Source organism: Littorina saxatilis, linkage group LG9, assembly GCF_037325665.1.
Source record: "Littorina saxatilis isolate snail1 linkage group LG9, US_GU_Lsax_2.0, whole genome shotgun sequence".
NCBI lineage: Eukaryota > Metazoa > Mollusca > Gastropoda > Littorinimorpha > Littorinidae > Littorina > Littorina saxatilis.
The window spans coordinates 23265754-23293253 of record NC_090253.1 but is presented as its reverse complement, the minus strand read 5'-3'; the positions used below and the strand labels follow the sequence as shown (position 1 = coordinate 23293253).

Here is a 27500-nt window from a genome sequence, read left to right as displayed (position 1 = left end):
CCCCTGGAAGACTTGGTTCTATTGCCCTACCCCTCTTCTCCCTCCTTCCCCCTGGAAGACTTGGTTCTATTGCCCTACCCCTCTTCTCCCTCCTTCCCCCTGGAAGACTTGGTTCTATTGCCCTACCCCTCTTCTCCCTCCTTCCCCCTCGAAGACTTGGTTCTATTGCCCTACCCCTCTTCTCCCTTCTTCCCCCTGGAAGACTTGGTTCTATTGCCCTACCCCTCTTCTCCCTCCTTCCCCCTGGAAGACTTGGTTCTATTGCTCTACCCCTCTTTTCCCTCCTTCCCCCTGGAAGACTTGGTTCTATTGCCCTACCCCTCTTCTCCCTCCTTCCCCCTCGAAGACTTGGTTCTATTGCCCTACCCCTCTTCTCCCTCCCTCCCCCTGGAAGACTTGGTTCTATTGCCCGACCCCTCTTCTCCCTCCCTCCCCCTGGAAGACTTGGTTCTATTGCCCTACCCCTCTTCTCCCTTCTTTCCCCTGGAAGACTTGGTTCTATTGCCCTACCCCTCTTCTCCCTCCTTCCCCCTGGAAGACTTGGTTCTATTGCTCTACCCCTCTTCTCCCTCCTTCCCCCTGGAAGACTTGGTTCTATTGCCCTACCCCTCTTCTCCCTCCTTCCCCCTCGAAGACTTGGTTCTATTGCCCTACCCCTCTTCTCCCTTCTTCCCCCTGGAAGACTTGGTTCTATTGCCCTACCCCTCTTCTCCCTCCTTCCCCCTGGAAGACTTGGTTCTATTGCTCTACCCCTCTTTTCCCTCCTTCCCCCTGGAAGACTTGGTTCTATTGCCCTACCCCTCTTCTCCCTCCTTCCCCCTCGAAGACTTGGTTCTATTGCCCTACCCCTCTTCTCCCTCCCTCCCCCTGGAAGACTTGGTTCTATTGCCCGACCCCTCTTCTCCCTCCCTCCCCCTGGAAGACTTGGTTCTATTGCCCTACCCCTCTTCTCCCTTCTTCCCCCTGGAAGACTTGGTTCTATTGCCCTACCCCTCTTCTCCCTCCTTCCCCCTGGAAGACTTGGTTCTATTGCTCTACCCCTCTTTTCCCTCCTTCCCCCTGGAAGACTTGGTTCTATTGCCCTACCCCTCTTCTCCCTCCTTCCCCCTGGAAGACTTGGTTCTATTGCCCTACCCCTCTTCTCCCTCCCTCCCCCTGGAAGACTTGGTTCTATTGCCCTACCCCTCTTCTCCCTCCTTCCCCCTGGAAGACTTGGTTCTATTGCCCTACCCCTCTTCTCCCTCCTTCCCCCTGGAAGACTTGGTTCTATTGCCCTACCCCTCTTCTCCCTCCTTCCCCCTGGAAGACTTGGTTCTATTGCCCTACCCCTCTTCTCCCTCCTTTCCCCTGGAAGACTTGGTTCTATTGCCCTACCCCTCTTCTCCCTCCTTCCACCTGGAAGACTTGGTTCTATTGCCCTACCCCTCTTCTCCCTCCTTCCCCCTGGAAGACTTGGTTCTATTGCCCTACCCCTCTTCTCCCTCCTTCCCCCTGGAAGACTTGGTTCTATTGCCCTACCCCTCTTCTCCCTCCCTCCCCCTGGAAGACTTGGTTCTATTGCCCTACCCCTCTTCTCCCTCCTTTCCCCTGGAAGACTTGGTTCTATTGCCCTACCCCTCTTCTCCCTCCTTCCCCCTGGAAGACTTGGTTCTATTGCCCTACCCCTCTTCTCCCTCCTTCCCCCTGGAAGACTTGGTTCTATTGCCCTACCCCTCTTCTCCCTCCCTCCCCCTGGAAGACTTGGTTCTATTGCCCTACCCCTCTTCTCCCTCCTTTCCCCTGGAAGACTTGGTTCTATTGCCCTACCCCTCTTCTCCCTTCTTTCCCCTGGAAGACTTGGTTCTATTGCCCTACCCCTCTTCTCCCTCCCTCCCCCTGGAAGACTTGGTTCTATTGCCCTACCCCTCTTCTCCCTTCTTTCCCCTGGAAGACTTGGTTCTATTGCCCTACCCCTCTTCTCCCTCCTTTCCCCTGGAAGACTTGGTTCTATTGCCCTACCCCTCTTCTACCTTCTTTCCCCTGGAAGACTTGGTTCTATTGCCCTACCCCTCTTCTCCCTCCTTTCCCCTGGAAGACTTGGTTCTATTGCCCTACCCCTCTTCTCCCTCCCTCCCCCTGGAAGACTTGGTTCTATTGCCCTACCCCTCTTCTCCCTTCTTTCCCCTGGAAGACTTGGTTCTATTGCCCTACCCCTCTTCTCCCTCCTTCCCCTTGGAAGACTTGGTTCTATTGCCCTACCCCTCTTCTCCCTCCTTCCCCCTGGAAGACTTGGTTCTATTGCCCTACCCCTCTTCTCCCTCCTTCCCCCTGGAAGACTTGGTTCTATTGTCCTACCCCTCTTCTCCCTTCTTCCCCCTGGAAGATTTGGTTCTATTGCCCTACCCCTCTTCTCCCTCCTTCCCCCTGGAAGACTTGGTTCTATTGCTCTACCCCTCTTTTTCCTCCTTCCCCCTGGAAGACTTGGTTCTATTGCCCTACCCCTCTTCTCCCTCCTTCCCCCTGGAAGACTTGATTCTATTGCCCTACCCCTCTTCTCCCTCCCTCCCCCTGGAAGACTTGGTTCTATTGCCCGACCCCTCTTCTCCCTCCCTCCCCCTGGAAGACTTGGTTCTATTGCCCTACCCCTCTTCTCCCTTCTTCCCCCTGGAAGACTTGGTTCTATTGCCCTACCCCTCTTCTCCCTCCTTCCCCCTGGAAGACTTGGTTCTATTGCTCTACCCCTCTTTTCCCTCCTTCCCCCTGGAAGACTTGGTTCTATTGCCCTACCCCTCTTCTCCCTCCTTCCCCCTGGAAGACTTGGTTCTATTGCCCTACCCCTCTTCTCCCTCCCTCCCCCTGGAAGACTTGGTTCTATTGCCCTACCCCTCTTCTCCCTCCTTTCCCCTGGAAGACTTGGTTCTATTGCCCTACCCCTCTTCTCCCTCCTTCCCCCTGGAAGACTTGGTTCTATTGCCCTACCCCTCTTCTCCCTCCTTCCCCCTGGAAGACTTGGTTCTATTGCCCTACCCCTCTTCTCCCTCCCTCCCCCTGGAAGACTTGGTTCTACTGCCCTACCCCTCTTCTCCCTCCCTCCCCCTGGAAGACTTGGTTCTATTGCCCTACCCCTCTTCTCCCTCCTTCCCCCTGGAAGACTTGGTTCTATTGCCCTACCCCTCTTCTCCCTCCTTCCCCCTGGAAGACTTGGTTCTATTGCCCTACCCCTCTTCTCCCTCCTTCCCCCTGGAAGACTTGGTTCTATTGCCCTACCCCTCTTCTCCCTCCTTCCCCCTGGAAGACTTGGTTCTATTGCCCTACCCCTCTTCTCCCTCCTTTCCCCTGGAAGACTTGGTTCTATTGCCCTACCCCTCTTCTCCCTCCTTTCCCCTGGAAGACTTGGTTCTATTGCCCTACCCCTCTTCTCCCTCCTTCCCCCTGGAAGACTTGGTTCTATTGCCCTACCCCTCTTCTCCATCCCTCCCCCTGGAAGACTTGGTTCTATTGCCCTACCCCTCTTCTCCCTTCTTTCCCCTGGAAGACTTGGTTCTATTGCCCTACCCCTCTTCTCCCTCCTTCCCCCTGGAAGACTTGGTTCTATTGCTCTACCCCTCTTCTCCCTCCTTCCCCCTGGAAGACTTGGTTCTATTGCCCTACCCCTCTTCTCCCTCCTTCCCCCTCGAAGACTTGGTTCTATTGCCCTACCCCTCTTCTCCCTTCTTCCCCCTGGAAGACTTGGTTCTATTGCCCTACCCCTCTTCTCCCTCCTTCCCCCTGGAAGACTTGGTTCTATTGCTCTACCCCTCTTTTCCCTCCTTCCCCCTGGAAGACTTGGTTCTATTGCCCCACCCCTCTTCTCCCTCCTTCCCCCTCGAAGACTTGGTTCTATTGCCCTACCCCTCTTCTCCCTCCCTCCCCCTGGAAGACTTGGTTCTATTGCCCGACCCCTCTTCTCCCTCCCTCCCCCTGGAAGACTTGGTTCTATTGCCCTACCCCTCTTCTCCCTTCTTCCCCCTGGAAGACTTGGTTCTATTGCCCTACCCCTCTTCTTCCTCCTTCCCCCTGGAAGACTTGGTTCTATTGCTCTACCCCTCTTTTCCCTCCTTCCCCCTGGAAGACTTGGTTCTATTGCCCTACCCCTCTTCTCCCTCCTTCCCCCTGGAAGACTTGGTTCTATTGCCCTACCCCTCTTCTCCCTCCCTCCCCCTGGAAGACTTGGTTCTATTGCCCTACCCCTCTTCTCCCTCCTTTCCCCTGGAAGACTTGGTTCTATTGCCCTACCCCTCTTCTCCCTCCTTCCCCCTGGAAGACTTGGTTCTATTGCCCTACCCCTCTTCTCCCTCCTTCCCCCTGGAAGACTTGGTTCTATTGCCCTACCCCTCTTCTCCCTCCCTCCCCCTGGAAGACTTGGTTCTATTGCCCTACCCCTCTTCTCCCTCCCTCCCCCTGGAAGACTTGGTTCTATTGCCCTACCCCTCTTCTCCCTCCTTCCCCCTGGAAGACTTGGTTCTATTGCCCTACCCCTCTTCTCCCTCCTTCCCCCTGGAAGACTTGGTTCTATTGCCCTACCCCTCTTCTCCCTCCCTCCCCCTGGAAGACTTGGTTCTATTGCCCTACCCCTCTTCTCCCTCCCTCCCCCTGGAAGACTTGGTTCTATTGCCCTACCCCTCTTCTCCCTCCTTCCCCCTGGAAGACTTGGTTCTATTGCCCTACCCCTCTTCTCCCTCCTTCCCCCTGGAAGACTTGGTTCTATTGCCCTACCCCTCTTCTCCCTCCTTCCCCCTGGAAGACTTGGTTCTATTGCCCTACCCCTCTTCTCCCTCCTTCCCCCTGGAAGACTTGGTTCTATTGCCCTACCCCTCTTCTCCCTCCTTTCCCCTGGAAGACTTGGTTCTATTGCCCTACCCCTCTTCTCCCTCCGTTCCCCTGGAAGATTTGGTTCTATTGCCCTACCCCTCTTCTCCCTCCCTCCCCCTGGAAGACTTGGTTCTATTGCCCTACCCCTCTTCTCCCTTCTTTCCCCTGGAAGACTTGGTTCTATTGCCCTACCCCTCTTCTCCCTCCTTCCCCCTGGAAGACTTGGTTCTATTGCCCTACCCCTCTTCTCCCTCCTTCCCCCTGGAAGACTTGGTTCTATTGCCCTACCCCTCTTCTCCCTCCTTCCCCCTGGAAGACTTGGTTCTATTGCCCTACCCCTCTTCTCCCTTCTTCCCCCTGGAAGACTTGGTTCTATTGCCCTACCCCTCTTCTCCCTCCTTCCCCCTGGAAGACTTGGTTCTATTGCTCTACCCCTGTTTTCCCTCCTTCCCCCTGGAAGACTTGGTTCTATTGCCCTACCCCTCTTCTCCCTCCTTCCCCCTCGAAGACTTGGTTCTATTGCCCTACCCCTCTTCTCCCTCCCTCCCCCTGGAAGACTTGGTTCTATTGCCCGACCCCTCTTCTCCCTCCCTCCCCCTGGAAGACTTGGTTCTATTGCCCTACCCCTCTTCTCCCTTCTTCCCCCTGGAAGACTTGGTTCTATTGCCCTACCCCTCTTCTCCCTCCTTCCCCCTGGAAGACTTGGTTCTATTGCTCTACCCCTCTTTTCCCTCCTTCCCCCTGGAAGACTTGGTTCTATTGCCCTACCCCTCTTCTCCCTCCTTCCCCCTGGAAGACTTGGTTCTATTGCCCTACCCCTCTTCTCCCTCCCTCCCCCTGGAAGACTTGGTTCTATTGCCCTACCCATCTTCTCCCTCCTTTCCCCTGGAAGACTTGGTTCTATTGCGCTACCCCTCTTCTCCCTCCTTCCCCCTGGAAGACTTGGTTCTATTGCCCTACCCCTCTTCTCCCTCCCTCCCCCTGGAAGACTTGGTTCTATTGCCCTACCCCTCTTCTCCCTCCCTCCCCCTGGAAGACTTGGTTCTATTGCCCTACCCCTCTTCTCCCTCCTTCCCCCTGTATACACAGTGCATCCCGTCGTACAGTGAATGTGATGACGTCATGTCCCACAACATTAATTTCTGACACCTTCAGCGATCAACTTGATTCTATAAACTGCAGTTACTGTGTGTTGAGGGACGCTGCACATTGCAAAACGACCCGCATTTTAAGTGTTGGTGACATGCCTTGGGACTGTGGAAGTGATGTATTTTATGTAGACTAGGAACTAGTTGGGACAGGTACTCGTTCACTCACCCTGACAAGCTTACTGGTTATTTCATCTCAAACTTGACGTTCTGTTGAAGAGGAAATCACGCAACCATTGGAGCATATTGTCTCGGACCCCTGTCGTTTTGCTCCTCGTCGCAGGTGTTTTAACATTTGGTTGGTGATTCCGTTCTGGCCAGGTGCCTTCATCCGCTTCAGTCTTTTCAGCTCATAGTGGGTCAGACGTTCCGTCATGTAAGGCTCCGGTTTGTTCTGAATCGCCTGGGGTGCTCTTCGGGCATCTCTGGCTTTATCTGTTTGGGATTCCTGTTTCCTTGCTATTCTGAAGACTCTGTCAAACACTGTCACTGTTGACTAATTATGCGTGTGCGTATTGTCTTCATCTACCACCTTCGCCAAATGTCATAGCTTCTCTGTCATTTTATCTCCATTGCTAAGCAACCTGTCTCGCGATGTCACTTTGAACGGGTCTGCTATATTCTCTACTTGTTGGAGGCCGCGATTAGCTGAGCATGCTTGGCCACATTGTGGTCTGTGGGATTTTCTCTATGCTCTCACGCGCTTCACTCAACTCTGTGTGCAGTCTGTTAAGCGTCTCATTCCAGAACGGTTTGTAGTCACGCCGCCTGCCTTTCGGGATGGCTCTCTTCGCTGCGCCGAGCACTGCCATGGTGAGCATAGAGGCATTCTTGTCACCACTGCTCTAGCAGAATGTCACTGCCCTGGTGTTGTTGTTACCAAGCCTACTGAAGTGATTGCAGTTTGCTTTCTTCTCATCCCAGGTAGGTTGGCACCTGTTAAGTGTGAGAGTTCTCTCACTGACAGTCAGAAGACCGGTCTGTGGTCGCTGCCACCAAGCCGTGCACAGACTTAATTCCCTGTCGGTAATCTTGTCAATGTCGTCTGTGGAAATGGTAAGATAAGGAGTGGTTGTTGTTCTCCATACTCCTGCGTAGAATGTGTCTTGGTCATCAGGTTTGTTCACAACAAGTTGATAGCTGTTGATTCACAGTTCCAAATCATCCCCCTTCAGGTCTACACTTTGCCAACCCCAGACGGGCTGGGTGGGGGTGTGAGGGGAGGGGGGGGGGTAGCTGTTAAAGGTCGCCGACTAGTATTCAGCCCTCACCGTCTGGCTGTATGATGTGTAGCTGAATCATGTTGCTGGGTGGACTGTTAAGATTACTGACAGTCAGGCTTTTTACTGGGCCCTACTGCTGGGCTGAAAACGCGATAGCTGTTACTATTCGCGAAGCAGTCAGGGGGAGCTTACATCCGGGTTTACCTCACTTAAAAGAAAACAAGAGACCTGCTGAACCATGATACTTCCTACTCTAAATCGATTGATCAAATGTTATGCTACGTGTAAACACACACACACACACACACACACACACACACACACACACACACACACACACACACACACACACACACACAGGTAGGCAAAATCACGAACAAGTCATAACGATTAAGGCACTTGGGAAAAGAAGTCAGACTTTTTCAGTCACTATTTTTGCTTTACATTAAAACTTGATGTACATGGCACAAAAACAACTAAATACATTGAATCAACAAGCAAAATCCACAAAAAAGTTAATAAGCAAAGTCAGAATAGTTGTTATGCTTTCCCCGCATTTTGGAGAAAAGAGTAATATTGTTTACCACGCAAGTTATAATTTTAGATGTTTCTAAAGTATATTTTGTGTCTGACGGACGTTACTGTCAGGGTAAGTATTTTCATAACAGTCAAGAGAAATTAAAACTACATCACATTACCTTGCCTGCTGCAACAAATGAAATCAAATTAGCCCGACCAATACTTTACTTGATTAACTGGCAGAAAACATACGGTACAGAACATTCTGAGTGGTGGCTGTTGTAAAATTCGACCATAGTAGATCGCACAGGCGAGTTCTAAAATCAAGTTTTCTACAAGAAAATTTAGTTTGATCAGGAAAAGTCATCGTTTTAAAAGAATTCATGTCCTGCTGATCTTTGACGTAACTGAGGCGTGTGTCCTTTCCTTGTTCCAAATTCTTATTTTAGCATTAAACTGTCTGATGTTTAGTGGTATTTTGAGGAAAAGTGTAAGAATTAGTTCATCTAATTTTTATATTTTTCTTCATTTCAGTTCACCCCTGGATTAATGACACCGATGTAGATTGCAGAACATTTTGATACTTATAACAAAATGTCACAAAAAGTCAGAATTATCAAGGAGTGTTTTTTCTGATACAAATAGTTATGAACTAATCCTGATGATCAATGAAATCAACATACTTTTTAGTTAGGCTTTGTGTGTGTGTGTGTGTGTGTACATTTTGCTCATTCCAACAATTATGAACTGATAATGAATATTGACATCAATAGCATTGTTTTTAGCTGTAAGCTTAGCCAATGTTCACTTGGCGACTTGCACAACACACTGTGTTGAATCGTGCGGGGAGCGGTGGAGGGTGACGAAGGCAGGTCACAGCAGGTCCAGGTCACACTGGTCATTAAATCCCATACAGTGACAGTGTTCACCGCCACCATCCCACTTCACGTCCACGCAGCCTGCTTGATCCAAGCCCTGTGTCACTGCTAGTCTTGACGGGATGGCCGTCACTGTGCCCGTCCAGTCCTGCACACAGTACACACTGTTCACTGCTTGTCTGTCACTGTCAGTGTGTGTGTGTGTGTGTGTGTGTGTGTGTGTGTGTGTGTGTGTGTGTGTGTGTGTGTGTATTAGCTTTACGGGTGTGAATTTCCTTCGGTGCGTTTGTTTATCTTTATTTTTACAGAACATCATGCAACAGTAAGTCGCAACTGAACTGAAGCAGAAACTCAATATTCTTACGTTAGTTTAATTTCGGTGAAAAAAGACATGTCAAGTAGGAGAGGAACACGCTGTCTTACCCCACATATTACACAACAGCAACAGTAAGTTGTATCTGAATAAAAGCAGAATCTGAACATTCAAAGCATCAGTTTCATTTCAGTGACACTTACGACAGAGCGACAGAGATGATGGTGGCAACTGTGTGTCAGACAGGAGAGGAACACGATGTATTACCAAACGGCGACCAGGCCAGTCCGGTCCCTGTTTGACCCGGTCCCCAACTCTGAGAACTTTGGCCAGCTCCGCCAGTCTGGGTTTGTCTGCAGTCCGTCGTGTTGTCGCTTTTGTCGCTGTAGGTGTGGCCGGTGCTGGCTGTGTAGGCTGCTGCAACGTTGTAGGTGTCGAGGTGGTCTTTGTTATCTGTCCTGTAAACAGATTGCGGTCCTTGAAAATGTTCGTTTTATGTGTAAGCCCTTTAATGCGTTTTTTTATTTAGCAATCATGTCATGCCACGTTCACGCGAAAAAATAGTCTCATACTAATGTAAAACGATCCTATCGTGTCTGAGTATTCCCACAACTTTTGGTAATGCAAACCAAACAGCTTTCAACACACACACTGCATATATCCCATCATCTATCTTCTATCTATATATATATACGACTTGTGTCTGTCTGTCTGTCTGTGTGTGTGTGTGTGTGTGTGTGTGTGTGTGTGTGTGTGTGTGTGTTCGCGATGCACGGCCAAAGTTCTCGATGGATCTGCTTCAAATTTGGTGTGCATATTCAGGTAGACCCCGGACACAACCTGGTCGATGAGAATTTTCAACACGTGCTCTCAGCGCGCAGCGCTGAACCGATTTTGGTTTTTCTGTTCATCTTCCCAGATCCATTCCCAGTAACTCTTCCTTATCTTCTCCAGTGTTTTGCGTTTATCTCCCTTCCTTCGTGTGGCGTCAATCCATATTCCCGTTACTATTTTTAGAAGGTCACTGTCCACAACGCTCAATCCATATTCCCGTTACTATTTTTTAGAAGTTTTCCTTCGTGTGGCGTCAATCGCGTACGGTGCGCCACTCACCCGGCGAAGCCCGGCAAAGCCCGGCGAAACCGGGTACCTTCGGCTCTACTTCTTTCCGGCGAAAATGTTCAACACATGCTCGCAGCGCTGAACCGATTTTGGTTTTTCTGTACATCCATTTCCAGTAACTCTTCCTTATCTTCTCCAGTGTTTTGCACGTTTATCTCCCTTCCTTCGTACGGTGCGCCGGCAAAGCCGGGTCCCCCGGCGAAGCCGGGTATTCGGCTCTACTTCTTCTCGGCGAAGCCGTACCTGGCGAAGCGGGTATTCATCTAGTATATCATATATCATTACACCATTAGATGGTAGTTACTGTTTCTCCTCTTCACAATTCAATTAGGAAGTAAGTTATTTTCTGTTGACTCTGAGGCTTTTGCGTTGTACTGCAACAAATGGTGTAAGAGATCATCGGGGCTAATAATCGACTAAATTAAAAACAACTTAACATTTGCAGAAAGTCTGCAGTACCCAGAGAGGCGATGTCAGACTTCAGTTGATCCAGTTTCTGCAAGTTGAAGGTCAAGTCTATGACCTCTACCTTGCGTGTCGTTCCGGTCTGTGACTCCAGGTCGTTGAGGCGTGACGTCAGACTGTTCACCATCCGCAGCAGAGCCCCTCCAGACGCTGACTGCACCAGCTTTCCTACGCTGGCTGTGTTCAGTGCTAGGGCCGCCCGCCATTTCTCCAGCTCCGCCAGTGACGTCATGGTGGCGTCTTCCTCAGCCTGTATCAGGGTGTTGACCTCCTGACGTCGCTTGTCGACCCACTGCTCAAGGTCATCGAACGTGTCCTTGGCCTTTCTTCGCATTGACGGGAACAAGTCCTTGACCTCTTTGATCTGAACGAGTAGGAAAACAAATGACTATGCCATCTCTAAATGTCGTACGGTTTTATCAAAAGAAGGCTGAACTCATCTAGATTTTGTCTTGGATTTTGGTGATAAATAGAAGTGTCCTTCTTTAATAACAATTTAAAAAAACATCATGCAATGATGCAGTGTATATTCACTAAGCTTATCCTTTGTTCAATCTTTGTAAATTTCCTCAGAAAAGATTAAAGGAAGATTTGCACTTAAAGGTGGTCGTCTACATTTTTGCTTTTTTTCAATAATCTTATGTTTAGATTTCGCTAACAAGTTATGTCAGATGATGAATGAACCATGGGTAAAAAAGTTATAGAAAAAAAATATATGTAAAAAAAAGATTTTATTTTTGGGTAGCGTGACTCACGCTTCCAATATTTTGTTTTCTGTTTGCTGAGAACATGTGCTTTGCCTAAAAAATACTGACCAATCAAATTCATGTCACTATGCTTATAGCCACGCCCAAACAAGTGCAGCAACAGTTTGACACTGGAGCGCTGTCCACGCTTTTTTTTAAACGCACGAAATGCACGGGATTTGAGAGGAGTTTTGCGCTTGGCATTTTCCAAATAAGGATATCCTACTATGAGTACTACGCTGGAATACTACAATGAATTTTCAAACGGCTACACTGGCTTAGTCTTTCCTGATCGAAAGGGAGTGTATTGTTGATAATTGTAGATAATAGACTCTGCATTTTAATGGTCAAATGGCGATTTCGGAATAAAAAATGTAGACAAGGACCTTTAACAGGAAGCAAATGAAAAATTAAAAATTAAAACTAAAATAAACGACGTAATTTGAAAGGATACTTCTCCTAAAAAAAAGCACACATTGAATACACAAGAAAAGCAAGATAAACCACAACGTAACGATCTAAATCTATGAAACTCTGAACAGGACTGGTTGAACACCAACCTGTGCTGCCAGTGCTGTCTCCATAGCCCTCAGTCTCTGTGCCTGTTGTTCCAGTTCTCTTCTCTTCTCTGTCGCCACGTCTGTGATGGCCTTCACATCTGAACAGTCGCGATGATTGGTCGAGTCGCACAGCATGCAAATGAGCTCTTGATGGGTGGAGCAATACAGTTCTGCCGGCCTATCATCGTGCACGTTGCAAGTTGCGCGGTTAATCTCAGCCAATCGTTGCGGACTTAGTTTGTTCAAGTCTTCAATGACGTGTTTCCTGGTTCCCGGTATCTTCTTGTGAGTCTTGACGCAATCTTTGCAGATCTTGACGTCACACTGCAGGCAGAATGACGTGGCAGCAGTGTTGTCCTCACATATCATACATAGTGCTGACCGCTGAGCGTTTTGTGACTGTCCACTAAAGCCATGGTGGCCAGGTCAGTGGGCAGGTCATTGACCAAAGTGTCAAGGTCACGCTGACCTCGGGAGGTGGAGGGCAGGATGGGGGCCCTGCAGAGCGGACAGCCTCCCTTGACCCCTGCCTTGTGCAGCCACGACACGACGCACTTTTTGCACACCAGGTGTGTACACGGCAGTATCTTTGGCTCTTGATAGCCGTCATGGCAGACAGGGCATTCTGGTAGCTCACTGCTACTGGTGGCTGAAGCAGCGGCCATGATGACTTCTGTGAACACACACACACACACACACATGCACACACACACACACACACACACACACACACACACACACACACACACACACACCGAGACCTTACATTTCACAGAAATCTGCTGGAACGCAACCGTAAATTGCAAGTCACATTATTTCCAAGTGCAGAAGTAGCATGCTGTCAAACAAGAACAGATCAATCTCAAAAGAAAAAGAACCCGCAAAAGATTTTGATTTCATAAAATATCACTGCCCAAAAATGTACGTTGGTAGTAGCGATAGTTTCATGTCAGCAACAACATCAAAACATCAATACATTGCACTGCGGGAGGGACGAGGTGTGGGTGTGGGTGGCTGGGGTTGGTGGTGCTGGGGATGGGGATGGGGCAGCAGAAACAGAGCAGTATAGCACGTGAAGTGGCCTTGATATAATATAGGACTGCGTGCATATGAACTCTGGCTACGAAGCATGCGTTGTCAAGTTCATGTGGTGTGTGCTGGTCTGCTGTGTCAGTGGACAAGGGTACAGCTGTACCGGGCTGCATTAAAAAATGTACTCTGCCAAAACAAGCTCGGTGAACTGTGAGTGAGGACGATGCGTGCGTGTGGACTGCATGTTTATGCTTGTGTTTTGTGCGGTTTGTATTGAGATTCAGCAATCGCCGTTTACACGCTGATTCTCGTTCTGCCTGTTTACGCTGACCCATTGTAAAGTTACCAACAATAGGCAGTCTTATCTGTGGTATTAGCAAACCAGCCTGGGCCCCGTCTCAGTGCGTTTTGTAGTGTGTTTTTCTTTGGGTTTTTTTCCTTGTTCTCCAGCACAACATATTCTAATCAGATAAAGAGTCACGTCATGAATTTTTGAAAAACATGTTGTCTATTCACATATATGCACAGTTCTACACATTTTCAAGTGTTTTCCTTGAATTCAAGCCATGATATTTTGGCTTTTTCTTTATTCCCTCTCGTCAGTTTCTTCTATTTGTTACATTACTTTTAAAGGCACAGTAAGCCTCCCGTAAACCATCACAGATACGGTCAGGCTTTTACACACAGTACAAACACCCTTTCATTTAAACACTCACCGATTGAGAACATCCTAGGTGCCCTCCGTAAAGAGCGAACAATTTTCAAAGAATTTATTTTTGCGTGGTTTATCTTACCCCTGAGCCATCGTGAACCAGTGTGATCCAGTTTCCCTTTTTCACAATGCACGAAACAAACGGCTGTGGTTCACAAGGAACTTAGTCGATAAATATCGACAGGGGGCCGACTAATGGTTTAAATGTGAAATGTGTGTATAATAATGGGTGTGGGTCTGAAATGAAGTTAGGTAGTAGTTAACATTTGTTTTGAATAATTATTGGTATTTTGACAATGTGGGTAGCATGGAAATGTAAGCATTTGAATGTAAGTCTTAGGTACCATTGTACCCAGGAAGAGAGACCAGAGATAGGAGTAGGTTGCAATAGCTTGTGTGGGCTTTGAGTTTTGTTTTTGGAAAGATATTGTTAAAGAAAAAGAAGACAATTACAGTAATGCAATATTTATTGTGAAAACCAACGATTGTACAAAGAACATGTGAAGCAACATTATGTCTATGATGATGTGAAGAAAATTAGTTATGATTGATACTATTATTATTTAGACTTGAGACTGACAGTGTTGTGACGAGCGTTGGCTAATGGTAACGAGTACATATGTGTGTAGTTGTGGTGTGTGTGTGTGTTTGCGCGTTGGTTTGGATTATGGGTGTAATTTGTAAAACAGATGTGACAGTAATAATGGAGTTCACATCAGTGAGGTTAGTTTGAAATGGAAAACACTCACGTTTTTGAAAAATACAATGTGAAATTTTGAACCATGAGATCTTTATTAAATAATAAACTGAACATCAGCAAAACATCAAAGCAATTATTAATAAGGTTTGAAAAGCTTGACTTACTATGTTAAATAGTGGATTGAAGGCTGAAAACGTCATTTACAAACTACATCTGAGATAGGGACGCGGGTGGGGGAAGTGCTGAAAGTGTGGATGAGAATAAAAAAGAAAATGCTGAGTGACAACAGGGAGGTTAAGGCTGCCTTTTTCGTAGCGTTCATTAATTAATTCCTATTGTTTACATGTGCCAATAATGTTATAAAACTTTACCTAAGGGGACATAATAACGATTGGCTGTAGCTTTCGAACACAGAAAAAATTATTTCAGTATTGCAAAGTGGTTTTGATAGTGTCGAATGTAAACAGAACAGTCTCAAAGTGAAAGTGGATGTTTTCCGGAAATTGCGAAGTTAACAAGAATACCGGCAGAAAAGCGCGCTTTCCTGCTTAGCACAATACGCTACCGCACTAATCTGGCGTGTCAATATCACTACGTTTTGGACGTGGAAGGTGAGCGATTTCCTTCCGCCCTCAGCTAATTCAAGAAATCACCCCCCCCCCTCCTAGGTACACGTGCACTCAAGTTAACCTCTGCTTTGACCTGTGTGCCAAGAGTCAGATGAGAGAGAGAGAGAAAGCGAGAGCGAGAGAGAGAGAGAGAGAGAGAGACACACACACACACACACACACATAGACAGAGACAGACATAGAAAGACAGAAGCGGAGAGACTCAGAGGGAGACACAGACAAAGACATACATACAGAGAGAGAGAGAGAGAGAGAGAGAGAGAGAGAGAGAGAGAGAGAGAGAGAGAGAGAGAGAGAGAGAGAGAGAGAGAGAAAAAAATGTAACTGATCTCGTGAGAACGGTTGAGGCCTTGCAAGGTTTTGACGGCAACAATAATTATTGTAGTTCTCTAAGACTTTATTTCTGTTTGATTTGTAATATGTTGGGAAGACATATTTAAATCAATTTATCAACAAAATACAACATAATACAAAACGACACAACATTGTTAAAATCATTATTGGCCAACGTTGAACGTTTACGAAGGCCTCAATCTTCCCGCGCCGTAGACCAGATTAATAGGTGCTTGATTTTGGTATTTTGATTTACATAACATTAAACCTTTCTTGGGGTTCATGGTCATGGCAACAGCCATATTAATATTATATGATGTATGATTTTATATTTCAGCATATGTGAATTACATGTCATCATACCAAACTGTCATACATTTTTATTCCTACATTATTCTGATTGATCACAACCAAACCTACTATCATTGGACACATCCAAATGCAAGCGCCTGTTTTTGACAACTTGCTTCGATCTCTTGTTTGGCCTGTAGGTAAAATATACAATGTATTTTCTGATTTGTGCACTAAAGCTTTTCTTTTTCTTCTGTTTTTTTAACATAACAATGTTTAATGTCACTGTATGTTTGAAAGACCATGGTCAAATTTGTAAAACAAATGTTAAATTAGAAAATAAATAACATTTTGGTTCATGATTTTTCCTACACCTGTGCTGAAAATAAGACATAAAAATGTTGGTATATAAGTCACTCAAATGCAGAGTAGTATGAATGCTTTGAGTTTGTTGCGGTTAACCCTGCACAGTTCGGCCTATGATGTTTTTGTTGAACAATTTTGCCGTCACACCTCCCATAGAGTGACGTATTTCACAACTTCCTGTGTTACACAAACTCAGTGATGACCAATTTTGCCTTCACCCCTCCCATAGGGTGACGGATTTCACAACTTTCTACTGATGAACAATGTTGCCTTCACCCCTCCCATAGGGTGACGGATGTCACAACTTCCTGTGTACACAAACTGATGACGTATTTCACAACAAAATGGCGCTGCCCATGGTCAACCTCGAAACTATCCGTATAGAATGGGGGCCTCCTGGCCCCCATAACAAGAACACTAGCGATGGCTTTTGACTGTTGAGAGGAACGGCGATATTGCATAAACCGTCATCTGCTACGACCCTTGCGTGACCCTGCTTCCGGGCTTTTCTTTTTTCAAACTTTCACAACTTCGAATTGTACTGATCTTGTCTTGATGAAAAAAGAATTCTTGTATGATTAAAGAATGTTTGTGTAACACGCTGTCAATTTATTATTTACATTTTAAAAGTTAGGTCTAGAGCAAAAACGCACCACGGTCCAAAAACATTTTGATAATCATCGATCCACGGCTATCGCCAGTTTACATCGATAGAATGAGACCCGAAGGGAAGTAACTCATTTTTGACCTGAGTTCAGGATGGGTCCAAAAAGTGTTCGAGACAATCTGCAAAAAGAACCTTTAGGTACCAGATTCCGACCGTCTGGAACTCGCTTCCAAGTTCTATCCGTGACTCCAGCAGCCTTTCCTCCTTCAAAACACAACTCAAAACATACCTGTTTCGTAAAGCCTTTGCTTAGCCTGAGTAGACTCTCCACAACTCTATTCTGTTTTGGAACTCTCTACCCTGCATGTGCTTTATGGTCTATTTGTCAATGGTATCTTTGTGTGTGCGCGTGCGTGCGTGCGTGCGTGTGTGTGTGTGTGTGTGTGTGTGTGTGTGTGTGTGTGTGTGTGTACTTTTAACATTGTACGCTAAGTTTTGCTTAGTGCTTGGGATCTTGGTGTTATGTCTCAGTTAAATGTATGCTTTGTATGCTTGTTGATTTGTGCTAGTTTATTCTATAATGAATTTGTAAAGCGCCTGGAGCCAATTGATGGGACTCGCGCGGCGAAGCCGGTACCCGGCGAAGCGGGTGATCATCTAGTTATTGATAAATGTCTTGATGAAAATGTCCAAGATTTTACTCAGATTTTCATGAGCATTGCCAAAGAGAATATGCCGGTTAAGACTGTAACAGTTCGATCGGAGGACAAGGAGTGGGTAACATCTGACATCTTAGATTTAATTGATGCACGCGATCAGATACACACTAAAGCGAGATTAACCGATTTACCTGAAGATTGGTTGTTGTATCGACAGACACGGAATTTATTGACACAAAAGAAAAGAGAAAGAATTATTGAGTATTATTCTCAGACCCTTCAAAATTCGGAACTAAACAATGGTGGAAATTAGTTAAATCCTTTATGAATAAGAAGGGTATGAAAACTGAGGAACTTCCACCAATCCACTCAGAAGGTCAAATACATTACTTAAACCACGATAAAGCTAATATCTTTAATGATCAGTTTATTCTGAATTCGTCCATTGAGAATCCAGACGATGAACCTCCCGAAATCCAAATTTCTGATTGTTCTATGAATAATTTAGTCTTGTCAGTTAATGAAGTAAAAGATGTTATTATAAATTTGAAGAAGACGAAAGCTGCAGGTCCCGATTAAATACATAACCGATTATTAATTGCGTCTGTGGATGTTGTATCAGAACCCCTTTTAAAAATATTTAATAGAAGTTTAGTTGAAGGAAAAGTTCCCGCCTCGTGGAAACTAGTCCATGTTACTCCAGTATATAAAAAAGGTCCAGCAGAAATGTGTAATAATTACCGTCCTATATCATTACTGAGTTGTGTTGGTAAGGTGTTAGAAAGATGTGTTTATGTACATGTTTTTGATTTCTCAAAGGCAAATCACATACTCATTCCACAGCAGTCTGGTTTTTTGCCAGACGATTCATGTGTATTCCAATTGATTTCGATTTACAATGAATTTTGTTCCTGTCATTACAGAGGCATTACGACCCAAGCTGTATTTTTTTATGTGTCGAAAGCGTTTGATAGAGTGTGGCACAAGGGTCTTTTGGCCAAGTTAGAAGCAGTGGGCATTAGAGGTCGGTTATTATTATGCTTTTGTGATTATTTAACAGACCGCAAGCAAGTTGTTGTAATTAAGGGAACACAGTCTAATGTTAAAAAGAGTCCTGCCGGTGGAAACAGCCCCTTCTACTCTTGTTTGTTTTCTTTACAGAAACCCTTCTGCCATTGGTGACTGGTACGATGACCTTATCGAGATGATAGATACAGTGTATAAATGTAAACCTCACGCAGACATCCTGTTACTCTGGGACTTTAATATTGACTTATTAAAACCTCAGCCTCGATGGGATGGGATTGTATCATCACTAGGTTTCAAGCAGCTTATAACTTTACCTACTAGAGTCACAGAAACTTCATCTACTTTGCTTGATCACATCTACTCAAACAACCACTCCTCAGTACTAAATGCTTCACTCGCAGATCTTAGCATTAGTGATCATTCTCCAATATTCTGTACTAAAACCACTAAAATGCCAAAATCAAATCATAAAGGTCACACAGTCATATCTTTTCGATCCTTTAAAAATTTTGATCGTGATTCCTTCCTGTCCGATCTAAACGTGGCACGATTTGACCAAGTTTTCAACCACACGGTCCCTGATCAAGCATTAGAATGTTGGTATGACACCCTATTACCTATAATAAACAAGCACGCACCTATAAAGAAAATGAGAGTAAAACATCCTAAACTTCCACCCTGGATGTCCAATAAAATAACTGAAGCCATGAATCAGCGTGACCTGTTAAAAAAAGCTAAACAATTCCAAGATTATAAAACAGCTAGAAATAAGTTAAAAAACATGGTTCGTGACTCAAAGAAAGCTTACTTTAATAAACTCGTTGAGAATATCCGGGATATCTCGCAGATCTGGCGTGCACTAAATTCACTCATCAGAGGTTCCACCTCTAACTCCACCCAGATCCCCCGTCACTTAACGCCAGACATCTTTAACTCTCACTTTTCGTCTGTAGCTACCTCTCTTAGCAACCCTGACAATGCCTCTCCCAACAACTCTGACAATCTATCCCTCTACTGCAAACAAAAGACGGCGAATAAAGCACCCTTTCAAATCCCACCCATTGCAGTGCACGAATTAGGACGACTGATTTCACAACTTCAGAACAAAAAATCTTCAGGACCTGATGAAATCAGCAACCACTTATTAAAACTCTCCCTTCCTTACACAGTTGACTACCGGCACGGTTGGCCTAGTGGTAAGGCGTCCGCCCCGTGATCGGGAGGTCGTGGGTTCGAACCCCGGCCGGGTCATACCTAAGACTTTAAAATTGACAATCTAGTGGCTGCTCCGCCTGGCGTCTGGCATTATGGGGTTAGTGCTAGGACTGGTTGGTCCGGTGTCAGAATAATGTGACTGGATGAGACATGAAGCCTGTGCTGCGACTTCTGTCTTGTGTGTGGCGCACGTTAAATGTCAAAGCAGCACCGCCCTGATATGGCCCTTCGTGGTCGGCTGGGCGTTAAGCAAACAAACAAACAAAAAAACAAACACAGTTGACTCTCTCACATATATCTTCAATCTCTGCATACAGCGCAATACCTTTCCGCAAGCACTAAAGAAAGCTAAAGTTATTCCTCTCCCCAAATCCAAAAACACTTCTGATGTTAGCAACTACCGCCCTATTTCCTTACTCTCAGTACTATCAAAGCTTCTTGAAAGACATATTCACATTAATCTCACAAAATACATGGACCGTTTGGCCCTTTTCCACCCCTTGCAGTCTGGTTTTCGCAGTAACCACTCATGTTCTACTGCGCTCTCGCTTTTGACAGACAAATGTCTGTCAGCCATAAATTCCTCCCAGCTCTCTGGGGTCGTATACTTAGATTTTTCTAAGGCCTTTGACCTCGTTGATCATAAAATTCTCCTCAACAAATTATCACTATATCTCAATGGATCTGACTCTCTGTCTTTCTTTCAGTCTTTCCTTGAAACCCGATCGCAACAAGTCTATGTACATGGTGCGTACTCAAGAGAGGAGTCCGTGTTATATGGAGTACCCCAGGGCTCTGTCTTAGGTCCTATTCTTTTCTGTATTTACGTTAATGACCTTCCACTTCACTTCTCTGACAACTCAGTAGAATGCCACATGCTCGCTGATGACACAACACTACGGACACAAAATAGACGCCTTGAAAATATTCAACAATCTCTTCAGCACACCCTTAGAGACATCTTACAATGGTGCTCTGAAAACAATATGGTCCTAAACCCTCTGAAATCTAAATCAATGGTAATTACAACGCGCCAGAAGCATCAGTTGTCCCCCCTCTCACTAGATCTCACCATCAACGGAAACCCAATAGAAAAGGTTAGCGAACACAAACTGCTAGGCGCGATTATCGATGATAAGCTTAGGTGGCATTCCCACATTGAACATCTGTGTAAACGCGTTTCAAGAAATTTATTCCTACTTTCAAAACTTCAGTCAGTCATAACTTTAGACGCCCGAAAAATGTTCTACAACGCCCACATCAAACCTCACATTGATTATGCCTCTGTCATCTGGGATGGCTGTAGTGATGCATTATTCAAAACTATAAATTCTCGTCATCGAAGGTCAGCTAAACTCATTCTGCCTGACCCATCACTAACTACTGACGCAAAACTGACAGCCCTCAATATACCTCAACTTAAACAACAGCTTTTATTTAATAAATCAGTTTTCATGAACAAGCTCCTACGTGACCAAGCACCCGAATATCTAACTCACTTGTTTCAATCAACTCCTTCTCGGTATTCCACCTTCAAGCATAATCAGGCCTGCCCGAAGCCACGCATTGACATATTTAAAACTAGTCTTTCATACTCGGGAGCCTATGTCTGGAACTCCCTACCTACATGCTTAAAATCGATCAGTAACCTTAAAACATTCAAAACACATCTGCAAAAATACATTCAAACATCACTTTAATGTGATGTGCCTGGTTGCTCAAACGTATGTATGCCTTCTATCCTTCTGAAATGTGCATGTGTGTGTCTTGCGTCAACTTGGTGTGTGTTCTGATAATGTATGGTTGTATTGCCCGTATTGTGATATCTGTATATCACATGTCTGTAAAGAATGATCTTATTCTTATATTACTATTATTGCGTGTGTCTGCGTTTCATCATAAAAAGTTTGTTCCTATGTATTCCCATTTCGATTATAACCATTTTGTTTGCTTAGATCAGGACTAGCTGTAAGAAAGGTCCTACGGACCTAATGCTATCATTCCTGTTATAAAGTTCAAAGTTCAAAGTTCAAAGTTCTCTCTCTCTCTCTCTCTCTCTCTCTCTCTCTCTCTCTCTCTCTCTCTCTCTCTCTCTCTCTCTCTCTCTCTCTCTCTCTCTCAGAAAACAAAAACAAAACATCCATTCACTCAAGGATTTGTAAGCAACGAGTGAGTAGCTGATCAGAAACAAAGGCGCCGTGTGTAGAATTACACATCGCTAGCAGGCTTATAAAGTCCACTAGCGTGTGTAGTGACCAAGGAGCTCTCTATCAGTACTCCTTGGTAGATACTGAACTGACGTACAGCACACTCCACTCGAATTATAACTACCGTGAAGCGTACACAATACAGACTTACATGCAGAACCAAAGTGTTAGTCGTGATTTCTCATGGCGACCTACTTCTAGTGCAGCTGCTCCCAGTATGCAGGAGAAGGCGTATATATAATTATCATCACAGCGTGACCTACTGTCGGTGTCTGTTTGCTTCATAAACCCAATGACACACACACTGACAATGAATGTCACACGCACACACTGACAAATTCAAGAACAGTGTCCCAAATCAAGTCTCTGTCAAAAGTCCATTGTGTCTCCGCTTTCCTCTCTGTCTGCAAAATGTGATACAGTCGACCCTGTTTATGATACCAATCAACTAAGGGACCAAACAAAGTGTGTCGTTGAAGAGAGGTGGTTGGTGTGGAAAGGTTGATAATAATTATTAGTACAGCCAATCACAATTAATGGTGAGCCTTCGAAGTGGTCTTAGGGGGCAGGTGGCCTTTACCGAGAGGTAGTCGCAAGATCAGGTTCGACTGCTTTAAAGGTGGTCGTCTACATTTTTGGTTTTTTTTCAATAATCTTATGATTAGATTTCGATACAAAATTATGTCAAATGATGAATGAACCATGGGGAAAAAAATTATAGAAAAAAAAATATAAGTAAAAAAAGATTTTCTTTTTGGGTAGCGTGACTCACGCTTCCAATATTTTGTTTTCTGTTTGCTGAGAACATGCGGTTTGCCTAAAAATACTGACCAATCAAATTCATGTCACTATGCTTGTATAGCCACGCCAAAATAAGTGCAGCAACAGTTTGACACTGGAGCGCTGTCCACGCTTTTTTATAAACGCACGAAATGCACGGGATTTGAGAGGAGTTTTGCGCTTGGCATTTTCCAAATAAGGATATCCTACTATGAGTACTACGCTGGAATACTACAATGAATTTTCAAACGGCTACACTGGCTTCGTCTTTCCTGATCGAAAGGGGGGGGGGGGGGGTGTGTATTGTTGATATTTGTAGATAATAGACTCTGCATCTTAATGGTCAAATGCCGATTTCGGTATAAAAATGTAGACAAGGACCTTTAAGTTTAAAGCTGGGACATTAATATTTACCATACGCTATTCACGCATCAACCTGACAGCAGACATTATGAGCCCCAAAGAGAACAACCAGTTTACACAGTGTTTACAGCGAAGTGTAAAGAGTTTATCGGCACGTACCTGTGTCTGTCGTTTTCTACACAGCACACCATTGAATGGAAAAATCTATTCTGGAAAGAGTTATGAACGCGGAAATGAATTCATTGTGTTGAACCAGGCGAGTACACCAAGAACCGTAAGTGCTGTCTTCTTTTTTCCCCGCCTAGAGTTGCCTCAGCATACTTTCGGTATCGTGTAAAGTGAAAGTAGAGTGGTTGAAGAAGGTGAAACACAGTTCGACTTCATGTGATGATAATTAACAATGTTATTAAGTGGCTGTGTGTGTGTGTGTGTGTGTGTGTGTGTGTGTGTGTGTGTGTGTGTGTGTGTGTGTGTGTGTGTGTGTGTGTGTGTGTGTGTGTGTGTGTGTGTGAGTGTGTGTGTGTGTGTATTTGTGCGTGCGTGCGTGCGTCAGTTGTCCACCTGTGCATTTGTCTGATTGTCTTTCCAAGCTTTGATTTCATGTTCTGGTTTTTACTATCTAGCTTACCTCTTTTTACATTTAGTCAAGTTTTGACTAAATGTTTTAACGTAGGGGGGGAATCGAGACGAGGGTATGGTGTATGTGTGTGTGTGTGTGTGTGTGCGTGTGTGTGTGCGTGTAGAGCGATTCAGAGTAAACTACTGGACCGATCTTTATGAAATTTGACATGAGAGTTCCTGGGTATGATATCCCCGGACGTTTTTTTCTTTTTTCGATAAATGTCTTTGATGACGTCATATCCGGCTTTTCGTAAAAGTTGAGGCGGCACTGTCACACCCTCATTTTTCAATCAAATTGATTGAAATTTTGGCCAAGCAATCTTCGACGAAGGCCGGACTTCGGTATTGCATTTCAGCTTAGTGGCTTAAAAATTAATTAATGACTTTGGTCATTAAAAATCTGAAAATTGTAAAAAAAAAATTCTTTATAAAACGATCCAAATTTACGTTCATCTTATTCTTTATCATGTTCTGATTCTAAAAACATATAAATATGTTATATTTGGATTAAAAACAAGCTCTGAAAATTAAAAATATAAAAATTATCATCAAAATTAACTTTCCGAAATCGATTTAAAAACAATTTCATCTTATTCCTTGTCGGTTCCTGATTCTAAAAACATATAGATATGATATGTTTGGATTAAAAACACGCTCAGAAAGTTAAAACGAAGAGAGGTACTGTAAAGCGTGCTATGAAGCACAGCGCTACCGCGTCAAACAGGCTCGTCACTTTCACTGCCTTTTGCACTAGCGGCGGACAACGTTCAGTTTCATTCTGTGAGTTCCACAGCTTGACTAAATGTAGTAATTTCGCCTTACGCGACTTGTTAAATGTTTACCTCACTTATCACCATTGATGTTGTTTCAGGCGTTTGTTTGTTTGTTTGTTTGTTTGTTTGTTTGTTTGTTTGTTTGTTCGAAGATTGTGTTACTTTTTTATTTTTTTTATTTAGCATTTTAATGGGGTATTTTGGGTCTTTCCTTCAGGAAAAATGGTACAGTAGCCGTGTTAGCGGGGGGGGGGGGGGGTGAGGGGGGGTTGGGGGTATTCTAGCAGTCCTATTCTATGTCCACTAAAATTCGTTACCGAGTTCTCCAGAGTGTTGTTATCTCCACTGCTCTCTATCTTCCCTAAAAATAAAAATAAAAGCTAATGCGTCATATATTCACCACAGTGTACAGTCATATAGACTGTAAAACCCTTAATTAAGCTTATCTAAATTGCCGTTGATCAATCATCTGTGACAGTGCGAGTGTGATCATTTCTTTCAGCTGTTTTATTGCAAACAAAAACGCATGCACGAAACAAATTAATCAACGGCTTGAAACTGGGTCTGATACATCGTAAACTATTCTTTTAGCACCAGCACTACCCCCTCCCCCCCCCCCCCCCCACCCTCCTCCTCCCCCCTTTCACTCCCCACTACATGAAACGTGTATTCCGTCGTACACTGGATGCACACGACGTTTTATGATGCAACGCTCATTTCTTATTTTATTTTATTATCAGAAATATGGCCCGCAACCACAAAATTGATGATTTATATATTTTGTGCGTGCAGGATGTCGTGTTGTTGTGTCTTTTTTGTTTTTCTTTCTTTCTCATCTTGATCTTGACCTTGTTATTTTTTTTTTGGGGGGGGGGGGGGGGAACTAGGGGGGGGGGGAAGTAATACTGAGTCGTAATAAATGTAATTTCTTTAAAGGCACAAGCAACTGTTTCAAACTATGAGACATAGCAGCTTTTGCAAATAAATCGTGCCAAAAACCTGAACGTTTCTGGCACATTTTACTAATTTAAAGAATTTGCGGAATCCACTCCACCTTTATCTAGATGAAAACGTCACAATATTGCTCGAAGACGCACCAAAAGTATGGTAATTAATTAAATCAAAGTGGGTGGATGAGTTTCTATGCGGTGCTTATCTCCGGTGTTAAAAACAAAAGTAAGCTAGTCCTGGCGGTTAGACGAGAAGTTTTTGCAAAGTGAAGGCAGTCCTCCTGTGCGGAAGCATTATTTGTAATACAGAATCTTATGATATAACTTTGGAAGCGATATGAGGGTCTCTTTTGCCTAGATATCTTTTAAGCAACCCTGATAAAAAAAAAATCTGAAACGTCATTTTTGAAACTTCATCACGATTTATTGAACTGCTTAAATTACTTTATTTTAGCTTAAAGTAATTAGGCTTTGTCCTATGTCACTAACCTGACTTTGTTTGAGGTTCTTACAAGAAAGTTGTTAATTATACTTGAGAAAATGGGTCCCAAATGAAGACATTCAGGTTTAAGAAAAAAAATGGTTGAAAACAAAAGGGACACAGAACCCAAAAGACAAAGCGCAACTAATCAGTTTTGAATTAAAAAACAACAATGGTAGGTAATTGGAACGTTTATTACTGACAAAACAAAAAGTTTCATTTATGCTAGTACGTCGACCCAATGATCTTTGAAGTAAAAAACAAAACAAGCAAAAACACTAATTAAACAGATAAAGAACTCAAGATCGTGTTGCTCGATTGCAAAATGCCGGCGAGGTAATGAATGATTAAGAAAAAGTATTTTTAAGAGAACAAAAGTTTGAAAATAAAGGCACACAGAACCCAAACCTTAAAGTTCTCATTTGGGACCCATTTTCATAATGATTTCTTCATTACCTCGCCGGCATAAGTGTTTGTTTGTTTGTCTACTTCAACGACCATTGGGTCGACGTACTAGAAAATGTAACGTTTTGTTTTCTCAGTAATGAACGTTCCAATTACCTACAATTCTTTATTTTTTTATTCTGATTTTTGGAACGTTAGCTGTTTTGTCTGTGTTTGGAGTCTTAAAGGCACAGTGCAGCTCACAGCCTTCGTTTTGCGTTTTTGTTGCAGCTGAGTGCATTTACAGTTCAAAAATCCTCCTATGGTAGTAAAACAAACCCAAAACTACCCAACGACGACATCTGTGAAGCTCGACAGTTTCTTGTTCACGCGAGTGCATAAATTAACCTACTTATTACGTGGTGTTTGGTCGGAGTTCGATTCAACTTGAGTGATTCCGGCCTCCATTTTGTTTTACACAAACTCATGATGATGTCTGACATAGTTTGCTAGTGACGTGTCTTTTTGTGCATGATGTGGTGATCTACCTGATCTAAATTTAGATCCAAAAATTGGTCAAGACCAGCCGGGTCCGAGTACGAAATTAATTCGTAAAAAAATCGTAGTTCTTGACTCTTTGGGTGCAAGTCAATGAAACTTGGTAGTTCTTCTAACGGATAGCTGCCTGAGGTATGACTAAAAGCCCCAGGGGCTCCGTGCACCTGGATTTGACAAGTTCAGTACCTTTAATCAGTTTTGGCTAGCATGAAGACTTTTTTTTAAATTCATCTGTCTTTCGTTTGTATGTGTAATGTGTCTCCCCAGCGCTCTGCTTACGGTCTGCTGTTGGTATTCCCCCTTGCTATAATCTCATTACATTTAGTCAAGTTTTGACTAAATGTTTTAACGTAGAGGGGGGAATCGAGACGAGGGTGTGGTGTATGTGTGTTTGTGTGTGTAGAGCGATTTAGAGAAAACTACTAGACCGATCTTCATGAAATTTTACATGCGAGTTCCTGGGTATGATATCCCCACACAATATTTTCATTTTTTTGATAAATGTCTTTGATGACGTCATATCCGGCTTTTCGTGAAAGTTGAGGCGGCACTGTCACGCTCTCATTTTTAAACCAAATTGGTTGAAACTTTGGTCAAGTAATCTTCGACGACGTCCGGACTTTGGTATTGCATTTCAGCTTGGAGGCTCATTAAAGTTGTCATTAAAATCGATTTTTTTGCAAACAGATTTAAAATTGATTGCATCGTATTCTTCATGACATTCTGAATCTGAAAATATATACATATGTCATGTTTACTCTTAAAATGTGATCACAATTAACGAAAATAGATTAATTAGTCTTACGATTAAAATTTAAGAAATCGATCCAAAAATGATTTCATCTTATTCTTTATCGTTTCCTGATTCCAAAAACATATAGATATGATAGTTTGTATTCAAAACAAGCTCAGAAAATTAACACGAATACAGAAAAAAGCGCTTTCCTGCTTAGCACAATACGCTACCGCGCTATTCTGGCGTGTGCATATCACTGCGTTTTGCACG

General features: G+C 44.3%; 1 protein-coding gene across 1 annotated transcript; it reads right to left on the bottom strand.

The window, feature by feature from the left end:
* Positions 1–7613: 7613 nt before the first annotated feature.
* On the bottom strand, positions 7614–12478 carry LOC138977392 (E3 ubiquitin-protein ligase TRIM33-like). The gene is made up of 4 exons (XM_070350284.1): positions 11805–12478; positions 10493–10862; positions 9179–9369; positions 7614–8746 (listed from the first exon to the last, which is right to left on the bottom strand). The coding sequence occupies exons 1-4, from the start codon at positions 12171–12173 to the stop codon at positions 8594–8596; spliced, it is 1083 nt and encodes a 360-aa protein (XP_070206385.1). The 5' UTR covers positions 12174–12478; the 3' UTR covers positions 7614–8593.
* Between the last annotated feature and the right edge of the window lie 15022 nt (positions 12479–27500).

Excerpts from the sequence above, each read along its gene's own strand:
- LOC138977392 (XM_070350284.1), bottom strand. The coding sequence starts at position 12,173 with ATGATATGTGAGGACAACACTGCTGCCACGTCATTCTGCCTGCAGTGT. Across the intron at positions 10,863-11,804 it reads AGACAGCACTGGCAGCACAG|ATCAAAGAGGTCAAGGACTT; the intron begins GTTGGTGTTCAA and ends CTACTCGTTCAG. Across the intron at positions 9,370-10,492 it reads GTCTGACATCGCCTCTCTGG|GACAGATAACAAAGACCACC; the intron begins GTACTGCAGACT and ends ATCTGTTTACAG.